The sequence below is a fragment of the Chlorocebus sabaeus genome, chromosome 10 (genome assembly GCF_047675955.1).
Source record: "Chlorocebus sabaeus isolate Y175 chromosome 10, mChlSab1.0.hap1, whole genome shotgun sequence".
Lineage (NCBI taxonomy): Eukaryota > Metazoa > Chordata > Mammalia > Primates > Cercopithecidae > Chlorocebus > Chlorocebus sabaeus.
The window spans coordinates 49,071,032-49,090,205 of NC_132913.1; the positions used below are offsets into that span (position 1 = coordinate 49,071,032).

General features: G+C 32.7%; 1 protein-coding gene across 16 annotated transcripts in view; it reads left to right on the top strand.

The window, feature by feature from the left end:
* Positions 1-19,174, top strand: part of SLC4A10 (solute carrier family 4 member 10) — a 377,604-nt gene that overhangs the window by 253,708 nt on the left and 104,722 nt on the right. For 6 of the 16 annotated variants that reach the window (XM_007965141.3, XM_007965143.3, XM_007965144.3 and 3 more), the window contains 3 exons: positions 2,407-2,595; positions 11,870-11,961; positions 13,522-13,611. In XM_007965141.3, the coding sequence (XP_007963332.1) occupies positions 2,407-2,595; positions 11,870-11,961; positions 13,522-13,611 (371 nt within the window). The remainder of the gene's footprint in view (positions 1-2,406; positions 2,596-11,869; positions 11,962-13,521; positions 13,612-19,174) is intronic. The other 10 variants (XM_007965147.3, XM_007965149.3, XM_038002019.2 and 7 more) reach the window with 3 other exon arrangements.

The following is a 19,174-nucleotide window of genomic DNA, read 5'->3' on the forward strand; positions in this document are numbered from 1 at the left end:
TAATTATAGTGACTGACTTTCAAACATTCCAGGTATATATTATGGGTGACTTCCAAATATTCATTCTACCTCTTTCCATTGTAAACACAAAAATGATACAGCACACTATATCCCATGTGCCAAATATGGCCGACTACCTGATTTCATAGGGCATTTGAGCTAAGAATGGGGATTATATTTAAAATGGTTGAAAAATAATAAAAAAGAAGTTAATATGTTGTGATGTGAATGTTATATGAAATTCAAGTTTCAGCATCCATAAAGAAGTTGCACTGGAGCATAACCAGGTTTATTTGTGTACGTGTTGCCTGTGGCTGCTTTCCTGCTACAAAGGCAAAATTCAGTATTTGTGACAGAGATCAGATGGCCTACAATGCCTAAAATATTTGTTATCTGGCTCAGGACAAAAAGAGCTTGTCTATCTCTGGTTTAGAGAATTAACTCTAGATTGAAGTGCAGTTCTTGATTAGCCTGTCAGTAATATGAATACCATCTGCTTTGCCAGTGATTGGGTTCAAGATGGGCAGGGCTATGTCAGTAAGACTTAGGATAATTTTTCCTGGCCAGGTGAAAAATAACTCATCTAAGAGAAAGTCACAAAAAATATATTTCTCACTGCATATGAACAAAAATATATATTTCCTTGTTGTGGCTGGAAGCCATCTTATGACCATAAGGAAAATCAGCCTGAGGTTAAAGCTTACCCTAGAGGAGTGGGAAGTTAACAAAATCACAGAGAAGCAGAATTAGAGCCAACCTAACTTTGATCTTTCTATTATGTGAGCCAATAAAATTGTTTTAGGTAGTTTAATTTGGGTTTTCTGCTATTGATAAGCCCAGCTTTGTCTCTAATTGATAAACTGTTACAAAATATGAATATATTGAAACCACCACAAATTTCAAACCAGGAACCCATAATCTACGTAATGAAAATTGCAAAGAAAATCCTGTTCTGGGAAATATTTACTGATAGCCTCAATATTCCAATCAGTGCATCAGGTGCCTTATGCCAGTCTTGGCACCAACATGTGATATAGATATTATTATCTCCATTTTATAAATAAGGACACTGAGGTTATTCAACTTTGCAAAGTCATCTAGCTAGAATGTCATAAAATGGCCCAAATCTGTCCCCTAGTTCATTTCGGCTTCACACTGAAGGGAAATACTGTTGGTAAGGCAGCATTCTGCTAATTTTGAAACCTTTATTGTACTCAAAAAGGCAGTGGAAGGCAGCTCATTGCGATCTGCTTTACATAAGATGTTAAATGCCTTAAAAACAATTAGAGTTATAAGGTATAACTCCCAATGCAATGACGAGTTGATGGGTGCAGCACACCAACATGGCACAAGTATACATATGTAGCAAACCTGCACGTTGTGCACATGTACCCTACAACTTGAAGTTTAATAATAATAAATAAATTAAAAAAAAAAAAAAAAAAGCAAACTACTCTGACCACCTTGAACACATGTTATCAGGACCTCCTGAGTCTGTGTCACGGGTGTGTCTTTAACGTTGGCAAAATAAACTTTCTAAATTGATTGAAAAAAAAAAAAACAATTAGAGTTAATATTTGATAATCAGAAAGCAAACTGATTACACAAACATTCACTGATGTGATCTTTATATCACTAAGAAACTTAAAATACTTTCGCTTATCTACTTTATTGACATTTTTGATACTATGTGTGGTAAATAATCTGCTTAATTATAGACTTCTGAAATCTCACCTTCCAGTCTTTGTTTTGCAGGTATAGAATATCTTTTTAATCTAACATTCTCAAGGGAGTGTGTTTCCAGGAAAGTTTGAGAAAGGGCTGATTTTCTATCCATATGAAACAGAATTGTTTACTCTCCAAATTCAGTAACTATATCACTTCATAGGCCTCTTTGCATCAGATTTTCACAGATAGACTTCTGTTCACTTAACGAGGAAACAAGGAAATTAGTCTGTACTAGAAAATGGGAAAAATATTAAAATATAAGTATAAAACTAATTTCCAAATTCAAACACATTATGAATTGTGAATTCAAACACATTATGAATTGTCATATCATCTCTACAGCTATTCCACCCATCAGTGTGAATAATGAAGAAATAAAGAACTTTCTTCTCAATGCAACTATTCCCCTTTGAAAAATAATACTTCATAAGAATTATATATTTAAAATAGAATGATTTATAATGAAAATTTGCCCAAATCTTTCTTGTGCAACATTTCTACAATGGAACATAAATTTCCATTTATAACACCATGCTTAGGAATTTTTTTAAAGAAGTTATTTCTATTTCAAGATGACTAATATTGTTTAGGGCTTGCATATTTGGACTCAGTGATTCATGGCTGGCACATGTTCTAAAGGAAAACTGTATTCATCTTCTTCCGGCCTCTTCTCTTCAGATATGGTTCTTGACCAACAAGTGAGCTCAGGTCAGCTGAATGAAGATGTACGCCACAGGGTCCATGAGGCGTTGATGAAACAACATCATCATCAGAATCAGAAAAAACTCACCAACAGGATTCCCATTGTTCGTTCCTTTGCTGATATTGGCAAGAAACAGTCAGAACCAAATTCCATGGACAAAAATGGTAAATGTTTGTTTATTGTGCTCTTTATGTCTACTGTAGGTCTCTGACATATCAAAGTGCTTCTAAATCTTTTAAAACTTGTTTTATTTGAAAATGATTTTTTGAAATTCAGATTATTGTAGAATTCTTTTTACATGAGGATATAGTCTTATTATCAAGCATCAAATTGTAAAAATTTTAGAAAAGAACTTAAGTTTCCTGAAAGGCTCAGGAAAAAAATACAAAGAAAACTAATATTTAATTCAAAAAAAACTTTTAGATTTGGCTGCAGAAAACAATAACAGAGCATCTGTGGCATAACAAATAAGGTCCTAGTCTCTGTCCTGTAGCTTAAAAATGTAATGCGGGGCTTTGACTTATGCCGTAGATGGTGTTTTCATTTAAAGGAATCATGATCATCATCTAGTGTTTGTAGAAAAAAGATATTGGTTTCATGTTGCTCATAGTTAACAAATTCCATTAGAGAAAATTATTGAAAAGACCAGCCAGTACATTGCTTGTGACTTTACCTACATTATGGCTGATTCTGGTTCAAGGGCTCATTGCTGTTTGTAATGTGGCATCTTCAACATCCATGGAGCCACCCCACTGACCATCTTCATACACCAATATAGATGACCACCATTGTTTCCTAGCAATCTTGACTTTCTGTGATTTATGCTTCGGACTCTTTTATCTTTCCTGTATTTTTTGTTCTCTCCTTGCATTTATTTAACCCCTGATCATTTGCTCTAAGGAAGTTGCTTAGGAATCTCCTATTGTCATCCATCCTTTCTATTAGTCTCATGAAAGAAAATGAAGTTACCATGAAGATGGTATGAATTTGTTAAACTTCTATCAGCTTTAAAGTTTCCAGTTCTAAAAGATAAAAATTAATGAAAAGTATTTTCAAATGCTTTACTGGAAAGACTGATTTCCACAAATGGATGAAAGCACATGTAGTGACAGCATGAAATATCATGTAATCTCACCCTATTTTCAAAAGCTTCAGAGATGCCTTAAATAAAATGTATGAAAATTAGTTTTCTCCAGATTTGCTTCATATTAATCAGTTTCCATACTACTGAATCAAATATACATAAAAATGTAGAATAAATGCTTTATTAAATAGATAAAGATGATTAGATGTAATTTTGTCTCAGAGCATAGAACCAGTTCTTAATGACAAAATCATTTTTGAAATACTCATTTGATATTTGGGACTTTTCAGTGACTGAATATAAGTCATTTTTGTTACATAAAAGAGTCTATAGTTGTGCACACATTAAGTTCAATAAAATTATTATGAATACTGTATAGTAAATACCAACTTGTGTTTGTAGAGTCCACTGAACATTCTGAGGAGGTATAACTTGCTTTGAATCAAATAATATATTTAAAACATATTTTATTCTAAATCACAATTTGCTTTAAAATAAGTGATACATAAGATAACAAAACTTGAGGCTTTTATATTCTAAGAGATGTATTACAAATGCTGTGCTTTTGTTATGCTTATAATGCTAGTATTTATTTGGTATGGCAATGTTAAAACAGAGTCAGTTATTTACAATTTTGGCTATGGGCTTATGTCTACATGATTCCAAAAACTTTATTAAAATATACCCAAGAATTAACTTCTAAGAATGCATGCAGATTTTATAAAAATGGACTTTTGCCTTCATGACTTTTGCTAGAAATCAGATAATAAGATATATGTCTTTAAGAAAGAGGTATGTTTCTTCAAAGAGGCAAGGATCTTGCATTTTGAACTAGTTAAAATTTATACCTTAAATTTCACTGGAGATAATGTTTACTCTAACAATAATTTCATGACTTTTTTTTTTGAGGTAAGAGGCTATAGAATTTATTGGAGCAATGGTTTATTGTAATATGCAGATCTAGGCACACTGTTTGTTACTGCTTTAAACTTCTATTAAACATAAGAGGCGATGGTAGAATTATAACTGTGAATTACAAATCTACATATAGTCACAAGGTTTTCTGAGAGAGCCTGCTTTTTGTCTTATTTAAGAAACGGTTTAGTTTTCCCGAAAACTAGAATCTGAGTGATTCTGAAGTGATTCTGTCACCATCTGTACAATCAGCCTTTATCTGAACACATACAAATCTTTTTGAGGCATACGTAAGGGCAATAAAAACTTGGAAACATTTCTAATAAGATTCATATACCCAATTAAGTATTGTTGTAGAGTATGCTGTCAGAAGTGGTTTTCTAAGCCTAAGCTTATAACACCTCCTTATGACTCTGTTTTGCTTCCTCACACACTTTGCATAATTATGTGTGTTGAGAATTCTGAAAATATGTATAGACTTCACCAATTTAGAAATAAATCTCCTACCCAAAAATGAAAAAAGTATGAAAGACCTTTACTACTGAGGTTCTCAATCTACTTAGGAACTCTAAGGCCTGACAAACTCTAGATATATAAACAAATTGAAATTAATAGCCATAAATATGAATTGGACCTTCTGTTCTAAATATGCAATCTAGATTTAAATTTTTGTGCAATAGTTCAGAGAGATGCAAAAGGATTTCAAAACATCAAAAAAGTAAAGGTAATACTATTAATTTTTTAAAATCCTTAGTAAAATCCATTATGCAAAAAGATTGACTTTTTTAAAAAAGATTATAGAATAGAAATTAAATAGGGCAAAGATTTTTCCAGAAACTTTAAAACAGAATACATTTTCCTCCCTAAGCATAGTGGTAGAAATAAGTCCCCGTTTCTTGTTTAATGTGCTGAAATTGTCTCAAAAACAAACGGAAGCTTATGTAGATAAGCCTGAAAGAGTCATATAGAATAAAGTTTCTACTTCCTTAATTGACTTGTGTCTTGAGCATGTTACCTTGTTAGTACTCTCTGGGGTTAAACATTCAGACACTGTATTTCAAATGGGGTCTTCCCTGTTTTATAGATTAGATTAATAAAATAGTGCATTTCCTTGCTCTTCTCCTTCCCAAGTCTACCATTCTTTGTCCATTCCTTTTTTAGTGATTTGTGATAATTTGTCAGTCTCATCTCAAAACACACTAGTTAACTTTTCTTGGTATTCCGCATTCTCTTCAGGGCTAATGTGAAGGATGCTATGGATTCACCATGTATTTTTAATGCCACCATGCTGTGTTTAACTTTCACTTTTCATTAAGCATCAAAACTGTGAGAATTAAATATCTGATTCTGATGTTTCAATAAAAAGTGACAGTTACATTTGGCAAAACAACAGCAAAAATAATAGAAAAATAATATCTACTTTGACATTAGCACCCTGAAAAGGGTATGGATGGTAAAACACTCAAGATAAATATATTGAAAATATTAAAATAATTATTTGGACTAGGAAGATTTTCTAAAACTAAAAATAAGATTTTTGTGTTAAGTGATCTAGAAGGCAAAATTTATCAGTATCTGTATTTATCATTTAGATCATGTATTCAATTACCTTTTGAGACATTGGGATTATAAATCTATTATAAAATATTATTATCCTTATAACTTTTATATTTTTGAAGATAATTTGGGATTATTAGTTTTGTTAAGTATAGGGTGTCTTTATGCTGCTCTGTCCTTTACTAATAATTTCTAACTCTGTTTTCCTTCACATATCTTTTGTCTCTCATAATCTGAATACTTTCCAGTTGTACCTTTTATTTAGGATCTCAAAAGGAGTTACAGTGCAGAAAGTCTCTAACTACTGTTCAATGCCATAGTTTACTGAAAAACAGTTAGACTTGGGAGGATGGGACATAAAGTTCACTCTTTAGGCCTGGGTAGATTTCAGACCTTAAAGCAATGTACACATATGTATTGTGCATAATATTTATTTATACTTTTGGAAATCGGATCTATTGCATTATAGTTACTTCTTTTACAAATGCTGTACTTTTAATTTTCAGATGCATGTTGTCTTTATGTATTTAGATATTATGTCTTTTGTATTAGATATTAAAAAATGCTTTCTTGCTTTTTTAATACAATGGTCTCATAAATAAGATATCCAAGGTGTAAAATTTATCCCTCATAATGTTCTACCTTTGAAGAAAAAATAAAGCTAGAATAATAATTCTTAAGATTGCTTGAGAGAAACTTATTAAAACATTTGTGTATATTAAATAATTAAACATTGTTTAATAAGTGTGATATTTTCTACTCTTCCAAGAAAATCAAGATGACATTGTTGACACAACTGATGGGCCTGCCTAGAGGCTGTATTGTCATTACAGTTTTGGAACGTCAAGACTAGATTTTAAGAGCGAGCATAATTCTAGTATGAGGTGTTTGGATTTGTTATTTCTTATATTGCATTAATGATTTTCAGGCACACTAATTTTTCTCCAAGTTTAATTGTTTACATACTTTTCATGTTTTTGAAGTGTAGCTCACCTAATCAGCATTTTCTAAATATTTAGCCCTTCTTTCTTTATGTTTTCTATTCCCATGAATAAATGTATTGTTACACATGTATGTAACTTTGTCATTCATCTTTATATTTCTTTATTTTGCTCTGTCTTATGTCTGTCTCTAACAGGCTCATCTCATCTCTGTACTCCCTCATCTCCTACCCTTTGGGTACTCTAAATGCGTTGAAGGTTTCTGAGGTAGTGTAAACCAGCTTGGTCTCTAGGTTAATAGTAATGTACCTCCATGTCTTCATCCCAGTTTCCTTCTAGTGCACGTAATTTACAGTGGATTAAGCAGTAGAAAATAATGATACATTTATGCAATATATTCTATTGATATGAATTTGGCCAAACATAAATTTAAAAATTGCTAAGCCGCTGTTTTATAATACATATGTGCATACTTTACTTAAAGAAGAGAACTATAGCTAAAGACAAATGAGTTAATATAATACTCAACAGGGTTTTTGAGAATATACCTTTTTTTCCCAATAATGAGGTGCTTTAATAATATTGCTATTACTTAAAGTCATAAAATAGTACTTTTGATGTAATCTCATGTTTCTTCCCTACAACTTTATGATAAAGAAAATGACTTTGCCAGTCTCATAATATACTTAGTGAAAAATGTATGGTGTAACAAGCAGAAAAACAGCTTCATTTTTCTAGTTAGTATTTACTCAAAATACTCTCAGTTTTCTCCTATGCTAGCCCCATATCTATTATAATTTGCCCTAGAAAAATACATGGTCTATAATAATTTTTATCTGACACGTATGATCTCTCCATGAAGGCTCAGAGGAAAAAAATGAATTCATAACTCAAGGAAAAGTAATTCAAACAGGTGCTAATATGAATACTATATAATATATATCTTAATTGATAAGATGTCAAACAAATATTAGAAATTTTGATTTAAGGTGAAGAACTCTTGAGCTTAAGAGGTCAGAAAAATGTGTTTAATAAAGAGCAAAGAAGATATTAGGTTTCTCAAATGTTTCCATTTACATTTAAATAGTCATAGATGCTAGTTAACCTTAGTTATATCCACTTTTCATCAGTTTTTAAATAACTTACCCTGAATATGATAAGATTACTCAATTAATGTCTTTTTTCATAGTCATCCTCATGCCTCAAAATTATTTATGTACTAGAAAAACAGAAATAATTAAACATTGCAGTGACATTCATTTATAAGAAATAATATGGGCAGTGATTAGTGGACAAAAGTAATATAAAGAAACAGGTAAGGCCGGGCGCGGTGGCTCAAGCCTGTAATCCCAGCACTTTGGGAGGCCGAGACGGGCGGATCACGAGGTCAGGAGTTCGAGACCATCCTGGCTAACACGGTGAAACCCCGTCTCTACTAAAAAATACAAAAAACTAGCTGGGCGAGGTGGCGGGCACCTGTAGTCCCGGCTACTCGGGAGGCTGAGGCAGGAGAATGGCGTAAAAACCCGGGAGGCGGAGCTTGCAGTGAGCTGAGATCCGGCCACTGCACTCCAGCCTGGGCGATACAGCGAGACTCCGTCTCAAAAAAAAAAAAAGAAAAAAAAAAAAAAAAGAAACAGGTAAAAAGCATTTGTTTGTAAGTACTGTGGCATAGCACTTTAAAAAAATTACTGTATACAATTAGCATTCATAAAACTTTCACACATATATGAGTGCTAAATCCTAACCTTATACTAATTTTTTCCATGAGGGGAAAATATCCTAGCAAATTCTTTGTTATTCTATTAGGAAAATATTCACATCTGGCTGAAGATAAAATTCTGTACATGAAAATTATCATTCTGTGAACCACTATTGCCTTAGACATCAGCAAGAAAATAAGAGATGCCCTTCCAAAATCTGAACTTATTGATTCTTCTTGTGTAATAGCATTTCAGCTAATGAAATTAATTTTGAAATTTAATCCATCATCTTCTTCTGAAAGGTGGTAATAATTGGCATAAACTAATTGGCATAAAGAAAAATGTATTTAAACAATGATTACAATTGATAATAGAACTATAAAATTATTTTTAATTTATGAGGTTTCAATTCATTCTATATACTACAATTCATGCATGAATATTAGTTTTATATATACAGCAAATAAAATGTTAAACTTTTTTAAAGACTTCTATTTTTCCAAATAACCCAAATCGAACTTGTTAGGTTAATTTTTAAATAGTATCTCTTCATTGTTCTATCTACTACCAAGTTGTGAAAACTGCCTTGAGGATATACACATTTAAAGTGTATTGTTTCAACTTTAGCAAATTAACTTACATTTTTGGAAATAATAGACAAGAAATAATAACAAGATTTGAAATGCTATTTAAACTTTGCTATTTAAACTTTTGATGTGATTAAGTATATTTAACTATGAATATTAACTCCTATTATTTAACTACTGCTCTGAAATATAAAAGATATACAATTTTTGATCTTTTTTTCTGTCATAGGCTAGTTTTCATGACTTTTTATATTAGCATACATTCTATAGACATATCTAAAATCTAGGACTAGCAAGAAGTTTACTGTCATCTGATGTGTCTCCTGCTAGTTAAACTCTCAACTAGGTCATTATCAACATCACTTAAAATATTTATAAAAAATAGTTTCTAAATCCCTTGTTCATTATCAACCTTATAAAGTAATATTTTATAAAATTGTTCTTATTTTAGAATAAGAATAGCATACAACAATAAATCTCAAAATATATTACTTATTATAATTATTACATAAATATTAGTTATTAATTACTGTAATTATTTACAAGGAGAAATACAAGTGTTAATATTTTAAACATACTGCCTGAGCTGAAGGTAATTTATGAAATGCTCTACTTAAAGTATACAATTGAAAACATAACGTATTCAATTTGTTCAAATTTTAAGTTCCACATATTTTCTATCCAATTCAAAATTTAATCTCTTCAAAGTTAATGACTTTGCACTGGGTTGACTTTTGTTTTGTATGTGTTTGGTGATAGAACTAAATAATTGTTCTTCTGTGTAGATTTATACCACATGAAATGATTTATTATAAGAAAGCAGATATATGTGTATTTAATTTATCCATGACTTGAATTTCACCACTCAATTTTACAGAACATTCAATAAATTTAATTTTAAATGTATCTAATGTTCTAACTCTTTAAAATATGGAGAAATGATGTGAAACTGGTGATTGAAGACATCCGTTAGTGGCACAAATGCATTATATGGAAGGTTTTTTTAAAACTATAGTTATTATTTTGAGAATGGTAAATTGAATGGCTGCTAATGAACAATTCACAGTCATAGCTGCACATTGCGGTTAGAAATGGGAGAATGAAAATAATTTATGTAGCTTGTATGACATTTATCTGAAGTTTACATATTTCCCTAGAATATGCTATAATCAGAATTTGTGAACATGGTTTGAGGTGAACTTATTTTAAAAAGTAATTTTAGTTTCATCTTCTCCAAATATATTATTTTACATTTTTTAATGAAAGTAGTGAAATCCTTAAGTTCTAGAATAATATTAAGCCTATTACTTTCTGGCATTATAACAACTTTAAACCATACAATTATTCCTATTAATAAATGACCCCTGCTTGAGAGGCTTACTAGTCTAAAAAGCAAACTTATAGTAATTTTTGAAAGTAAATAATTAGTATTTTTAACCCCAGTTGTTAATTTCTAGGTAACAAAGAATAAGTAGACTTTCAGGAGTAAATTTAAAGGAAAGGGTTTTTGTGGGGGTTTTTTGCATTTACCCTGGGAGCTTAGAGAAGTTCAGACAGAGACCAAAGTGATTAGAGATGACACTAAAGGTGAATTTAGAATAAAGTTAGGATTTAGGTAAGTAGAGAGAAGAGCCAGGCAGAGAGAGTGTTTCTAACATCTACAACTGATGTGAATAAAAGCACTATTTTGAGTCATTGAGTTATTATCATAAATATGGGCAAGACTTCAAATTTGAATTGTCATTATTCATTTCACAGAAAAAAAAATAAAGATGGGGAGACGTTTAATTTTCATTGCATTGCTAACTATGAACAAATTTAATATGATTTACTGCAAACAATGTTTCCTATTTAGTGAATGATGGGATTTAACCCTTTCTAGTCATTGCCACACTCCCAGTGTTACTATCCACTGAACTCTCATCATCTTCCCTATAATAGGGAAAAGAACTACAAGATAATTCTGTTTTAGTTTAGTGTTAATGCAAAACTAATACAATTCAAGTTTTTATCTTTTCTCATATCACAGACTAATATCAGTATGCTTATATAATAGAATAATCAGAGGCATAAAATCATATCCATAGTGTTCATACTATGTGAAATAAAGGTATTTCTAACCGAACCCCCTTCTATAGACTGTAAGAGTTATGGCCAAAGAACTTTTTTCATTGGTTTGGCTTTTTAGATGCAATAAAACCTAAAAATATACTGTGTATTTTTCTGATAAATATCTGTCCTTTTTAATGCTTTACATTTTAAATTCTTCAGGCTGAGCTTAAATCTTAACAGATGTCTATCTTGTCTTTTTATATATACCATTAGTTTTGGTTGAAATCTAGAAATCAATGATGCTTCAAAATCCTGGAAACATTTACATATTTTTGTATATAATCCTTATTGAAAATAATCTTTTAGAGTTTTTATCTGAAAATTGGTTTAATTTTTTTACTGAATTCTCCCATTTCTACCTGTAACTGATAATAAGAATGTTTGTATTAATATAGATCTATTTATATTGACCCTTCATGCTTACATCATAAATTCATTAAGAAACCTGTTTGTCTAGTTAATTGAAGTGCGTATTTCACTCAGTATGTCTACAACTATGTAAGTAATTGTTTGTATTCTGTCACAACAATCTCTTTTAGCAGGTCAGGTTGTTTCTCCTCAGTCTGCTCCAGCCTGTGTTGAAAATAAAAATGATGTTAGCAGAGAAAACAGCACTGTTGACTTTAGCAAGGTGAGCTTTTCTCCCTCTCATCTAAATAAGTTGCTAAATTACTACTAGAAATTACTACCCATTTTAAGAGGTGTTGACACAATATTTTGCATGTACTTTTTTTGTTTCTTTTCAAAGCTTGATATTGTTACAGATAATGTTAGCATTAAGTCCACATGTAACATTTTGCCTATTCAAAAAAAAATAAAAAATAAAAAACCTGAACCTGTGAGTTTTATGCATAGTATTCATGTTTCAGCCACTTGGTATAATGTTATCTCTTCTAATAAAAGGAATAACTGGGCTTCACAGGGAATTTAACAGAAGTTTAATCTATTTTTGTTTGTTTGTTTTTGTTGTTCTTTGTTTGAGACAGTCTCGCTCTGTCACCGAGGCTGGAGTGCAATGGCACAATCTCGACTCACTGCAACCTCTACCTCCTGGGTTCAAGCACTTCTCATGCCTCAGCCTCCCGAGTAGCTGGGATTACAGGCGTGTGCCACTGTGTCTGGCTAATTTTTGTATTTTTAGTAGAGACGGGGTTTCACCATCTTGGCCAGGCTGGTCTCGAACTCCTGACCTCAGGTGATCCATCTGCCTCAGCCTCTCAAAGTGCTGGGATTACAGGCATGAGCCACCACACTCGGCCAAGTTTAATCTATTGTTTATAAACTTTGGCTAGTATGTGTTCAAAATCTGTTCAAAATCACTTTTCCTCTATTTGTGGGAAAGCAAATCACAATATAAAACTGAATTGTTAATGTAATCAAGGAAAAGTCATTACTGTAAGGAAATCCTAGAAGGACATAGTAAAACTGAGCAGAATTTTAAATAAAAACATACTAAGAACTGACTGTGTTGAGGGATACATCTAATTGGAGACAACTGAAATGAAATCATTAACTTGAATGTATTCTTAGAAAATGAGTCAATGACGATAATGTGATTTTAATTAGCAAATTTCTGACATTGTATATGTGCCATTGCAAGCTATGGCAAAGTAACAGTTGAGAAGAAAAGAAGAGTTTCTAGCTGGGTGTGGTGGCACATGCCTGTGGTTCCAGCCACTTGGGAGGCTGAGGTGGGAGGTTTGCTTGAGCCCAGGAGGCAGAGGCTGCAGTGAACTGAGGTCATGTCACTGCACTCCAGCCTGGGTGATGGAGTGAGACTCCATCTCAAAATAAATAAATAAATAAATAAATAAATAAATAAATAAATAAATAAAGACAATGCAAAACAGGAGTTTCAATACTTGGTGAAAATATGGCAGGTTAACAATTCTCTTTAACTGAGTGGCTGAAATAGAAGTAACTCAGAGTAATATTTTAATAAAGCTCTTAGCACTGGCAATAATTGTAGTAGTGGGAGGAAGTGGGAATGGGTGAAAGCAGTAGAGAAAGTAGCCTGAATCAAGGTTCTGAAAAGATTAATAGTGATCAGCTCTTTGGACCTGTTTCAGAATCCCTCTGACAATGCCTAAATAATCTAGATCTAGTTATGTGCATGCTCTCCCTCTGGTGCCTGGCGGAGTCTCCGTGGGAGCATGGTGTACCAGCTTAAGTCTGTTAATTATGCGTGCAGGGACTGGGAGGCCAACAAAAGGGGCATACTAGTCCATGTGGGATGAAACAAAGGCATGAAAAAGGACCTCCACACCAGCAAGAGAGAGAGGTGAGGGCATACTTGGGCTCTATTTCTACAGTGGTTCAAAGCTCATTTCACTGTATGGAGACATGTGATTCAAACATTAAGCCAGTTCAAATGTATTCCATCTGCCACTCTAAGAGCTATCTTTTCAAAGCATTGCATCTTCATTCATCTGCAAGTTGGAAAAAGTTGTCACAAACTGCCATACATTTAATTTCTGATATTCTTAATTTGAAGTGATCTTAAAAGCAATAATATAACAAGCTGCATATTTATGTATAAACACATTAACAGCATAAAGAAGGCATATTTAACATCCTCAGAAACAATCATTATAAACCACATAGCTCCTCCTTTCAAATACATTGTGATTTAACTTTTTAAAAATAATATAACCTTTATACACTGATTGTATATCTCCATATCATTTTGCTTTTGGTTGTGTGACCTGTCTTTGCAGCCTTCAAGAATTCTTCATCACATATGAAAGAAAATGAAGATTGCCACTTGTAGGCAGGAGTCTCATCTTCTGGTCCCCCCAAACAGTTAAAACTATGGAAGAGTCAAAAACCGATTTCCTTTCTTTTAATCCTTTTCTTTCTCACCACATTTGTGATCACTGGCCCGTTTCATCTTTTAATAGGCAAGTTAAATTTCTAGAGCCCTCTACTTAGTGTCAACTGCCTTTATGCCTCAGTCTCTTGTTCATAGCATGGCACACTGGAAAGAATGTGGCTTTTGAGAAAGAGTGTGAGAGCTTGAATCCCAACTCTGGCATTATAAACTCTCTGATCTTGGAGAAGTTCTCTAAAGTTCAGCCTTCTCATTTGCAAAGTAGGAAAACTATTTACAATTTCATTGTGAAGATTTAATCAAATAATATAGAGAGAGATCCGGGACATTGCTCGACTTATAGCAGGTGTTTAATAAAAGGTGGTTACACTTATTACTGTGGCTATTAGTAGTAGTAGAAATAGTAGTGTCAGAAATAAAACACCAGATCATAATTTAATGTTTTGGTCTCCACTGGGTCTTTAGTGCCTTAAATAGTATTTGGTATGTATTTGTTGAATGAATCCTTCAAGATCCAAAGTAATATAAGCCTGATTTTGAAATTTAAAAAAGACTGAGTAAGATTTTTTACTTTAAAGCCTGAGAAGGCAGAAAAGTAGAGTTTGAAAAGAGCAGTTGTGATCTATCACTATGGAAACAAATTTTAGTGCCAGATTTTGCAGGTGCATGAGGTGATTTTTTTAGCCTTATGATTTTAGTTTTAGTAGTGAATTTATCAAAATTCACCTAGTTTCCAGGTTAGTTTTCTATTTTAATATTTTAAGTCTTAATATGCAGATTCCAAAACCTCAGCATCTTAATATGCAGATTCCAAACATTTTGAGGTGTTAAGGAAAACAAGGTCTTTATTCCTCTCATATGATTTGATCGTATTTATTCCATCTACATTCAACCTACATATTTGTAATCCTTCCAATGTATAGACCTGCCACACTTACTTACTTAAGAATGATTTAGAAAATAACTGAAATTATCAGGTTTTAGCTTCCCATAATACATTTAAAAAGCAGATGTTTCAAAACACTATTTGTTTTTGTTTTTCAAGCTGACATTAGAACGTAGCTATTTTATGTTGATGGTGTTTTCTTTTACTTCGAATGACCCAGAGATGGCTTCACATAATTTTCTACATAGAAATAACTTTCTTCTGCATCTAGCTTTAGTGTATGAAGCATAGTACAAAGAGTTGTATTATTTAATCCTAGAACTGTAGGAAACCTTAGACATCTCCTCATTTAGTCAGCAAGAAAGCTGAATTATAGAGTGATTAAGAGAGCTGCTCAAGATCACTGGCGAGTTAGTGTCAAGACACCATTTCTCCCCAGAGAATCCCTGTGACGTTTCGTGTACTTTCTATAATGGGCTGAAGGCTTAAACTTTCTCCTTAAATTTCCATTTGTTTTTCCTTTAATTCTTAGTGTGTAGTTTGCCCAGAGACTTCCAATTTCACCTTGATCTTCTATCTAATTTCATTCCCTGTTCCCTAGAAATGTAACTGTTTCTCATCCACAGCTTAAGTATCAAAGGCCCAGAAAGAAATCTTTCTGTTATTAACATAAAGATGAGGTCTGGAGAGCCTAGAAGCATGAGTGTAAATACAGACCCAGAAGAGTATAGCTTGATTTCTTCAAGATCCTATCCAGAGGACCAGAAACTTCCAGGATTTCCTTCTTGTCCATTCCAAGTGTTTGTGTTCCACTTGACAATTGTCTTAGGGATGTAGTTCAACCTAGATTCTCTAGACCTGCTTTATGTATTTATAATTTCATAAGAGGTCACAGTCAGGTCTTTAAACATAATATTTTGTTATATTAAAAGTTGCTGCCGGGCGCGGTGGCTCAAGCCTGTAATCCCAGCACTTTGGGAGGCCGAGGCGGGCAGATCACAAGGTCAGGAGATCGAGACCATCCTGGCTAACACGGTGAAACCCCGTCTCTACTAAAAATACAAAAAACTAGCCGGGCGAGGTGGCGGGCGCCTGTAGTCCCAGCTACTCAGGAGGCTGAGGCAGGAGAATGGCGTAAACCCAGGAGGCGGAGCTTGCAGTGAGCCGAGATCGTGCCACTGCACTCCAGACTGGGTGACAGAGCAAGACTCCGTCTCAAAAAAAAAAAAAAAAAAAAAAAAAGTTGCTTAGGGGGCCAAGGGCATGGTGGCTCACACCTGTAATCCCGGCATTTTGGGAGGCCAAGGCAGGAGGATCACTTGAGCTCAAGAGTTCGAGATCAAGCTAGGCAACATAGTGAGACCTCATCTCTACAAAATCTAGAAAAAATCAGCCAGGCATGGTGGCACACCTGTAGTCCCAGCTACTCAGAAGGCTGAACTGGAAGGATCAGGATGGCTTGAGCCAGGAAGTTCAAGGCTGCAGTGAGCTGGGATTGTACCACTGCACTCCACTCTGGATGACACAATGAGACCCTGTCTCAAAAACTTAACCAAACCAAAAAAGATAGTTTTTTTGTCAAATAAGTTTCTTCATGAAGTATATAGTACACAAACACAAGATATAGGGTTGCCCCATAAATAATATAATATATAATTATACCTAATATAGAATAATATAATTAGATAATACATAATCAATTACTTCCCAAAATATATGATTACTCCAAGAATAATGTAATGAGTATAATACAATGGCTGCCTCAGATATGTGCTATAGAACTATAACTTATTCCATTTGAAGTCAAAAGATGAATTTGCTTATCCTGAAATTAAATTCTGTATATTTTAATGTTTTTTCTAAATAACAGGTATCAATGACATATTAGGTATTTTGTAAGCTTAAAGATCATGTGTAATGACCATGTATTTTCTTTTACAAAGTTCAACTATTTTAACATACTATGTACTTATTGATTTAATTAAATTTCATCTTTAAACAGTTATTTCTATAATCACCACCTCCCTGAGGTGCAGACTTTAGTAGTTAAGACAATGGCATTTGTCAAGCAATAAATGAGTTTATAGAATTTTCAAGGTGGAATTTAAATTTCAGGCATTATCTATATAATTTATATTATCAATTACTAGATTTTTTTTTTTTTTTTTTTTTTTTTGAGACGGTGTCTTGCTCTGTTGCCCAGGCCGGAGTGCAGTGGCCGGATCTCAGCTCACTGCAAGCTCCGCCTCCTGGGTTTACACCATTCTCCTGCCCCAGCCTCCCAAGTAGCTGGGACTACAGGTGCCCGCCACCTCGCCCGGCTAGTTTTTTGTATTTTTTAGTAGAGACGGAGTTTCACCATATCAGCCAGGATGGTCTCGATCTCCTGACCTTGTGATCTGCCCGCCTCCCAAAGAATTACTAGATTTTTTAAAAAGATGTTTTCTCATTTTAAATTTTGTTTCAGTATATGTATATTGTATCATTGTTCTTTCCATTGAGAGAGAAAACTGTTTATTCTCTTAGTAACAGAAAGGATTATGAAATTTATTATGTTTTCCTCACAGAGCTAACAGTCTATGGGAAATCTTCTATTCCCTCCTTGGGAATTTTTGCATTACAATGAAAATGTAAAGCATTACTAATTTAAAGCATCTTAAATCTGTACATTTCTCCTAGCTAGATAAATACCTACAAAAATACCACAACAAATCGCATGAAATTTAACCTTATTATAGTAAATAAATACTTTTGCTATCTATACATTAAAAGATCAGGTCCACAAAAGCAAAAATATTTGCTATATAATCCAGTGTACATGAATTATGAATTTACAAATGTATATTTGGGAGTACATTTGTAGCTTAAAAACTTTGGATGTATAATATTTGTTATACATTTTTATAGGCAGTTTTGCTTTGTTAAATCATTCTTCCTTTCCTTTAAAATAAAATAATGATTCTATTTAATATTTTTGATGGAGTGCTGTAGGATATTTTTATATTTAATCCTTGTGAAAGAATACATGCTTCATATACTAGGTTATATATTTTGTGGTATCCTTATTCTTTGGAAAGATTAATTAGTTGTAAAACTTCCAAATAGCTGTACTATGATCTTGATTTCAGAAAGAAACATATTTAATGTAGTCACTAAAGTATTACTATGGATTTTTTCATTTTAAATTTTTAAGAAAAATATTCTCAAATCATTAAACCTGCAGAAGAACTATCTAGGCTAAAAAAATCTTCTCAGCCTCACTCATATTTGCCAGAGCTCATTCCTCTCTCTCTCGGCTATTCTCACTTTGATCTTTGACCCTCATTTCATTAATATCAGAGCATAAGATCAATTACTAGAGCAGATAAATTCTTATTCCCCTAAAAACAGAGCTTCGTAAAAAGTAACTCAAGTGAATTAGAAACAAGACATAGATCTTGTACAATTTACATTAAAGTCACTGCTTGTCTTTCACTGAGGCCCTGTACATAAAATTGATACTTGTTGTTAAGGATATTTTGCGTTCATTTTTTAGACTTCAGCCTTTATTTTTAGCATTTCTTCTTGTTAATGATCACTTTTGCTTTGTGTACATTCATTTCAATCACAAACATCTCATGTCAGAAATTCAACTATAGCTCTTCAGTAACTCCAAATGTTAATATTTTATTCTGATTTTTTCTACTGTGTCATATCTAAATTCTCAGATGAAAAACCAATATTGAAGAACTACCAGGCCAAATATAGAATGTGAAGAATATAGAACAACTAGAAAACAGAAGAAGGTTAAAGTCATAATTTATACTGTAAAGAGAAACGTGATTATATTTCTTTTGACATAAGCATATTTGAATATTAATTAAAATGTATTATGTACAAAAATTAGGTAATGTAGTATAAAAATATTAAATCTGTTGGCAAATGCTAATTAAATTACGGTTAAAGAATAGTTATTTAACTGAACTCACATACTTTTCCCTGTCTAAAATTTGAAGATTGTTGAGATTGGAGAAACTTCGTTTAAAAATAATTAGAACTAGAGTACTCATCTTATTGATGACAAGTTAAAATAATCCACAAGTAAAGAAAAAAGGTTATTATAGAAAAAGGGCAAATGAGATGTTTAAC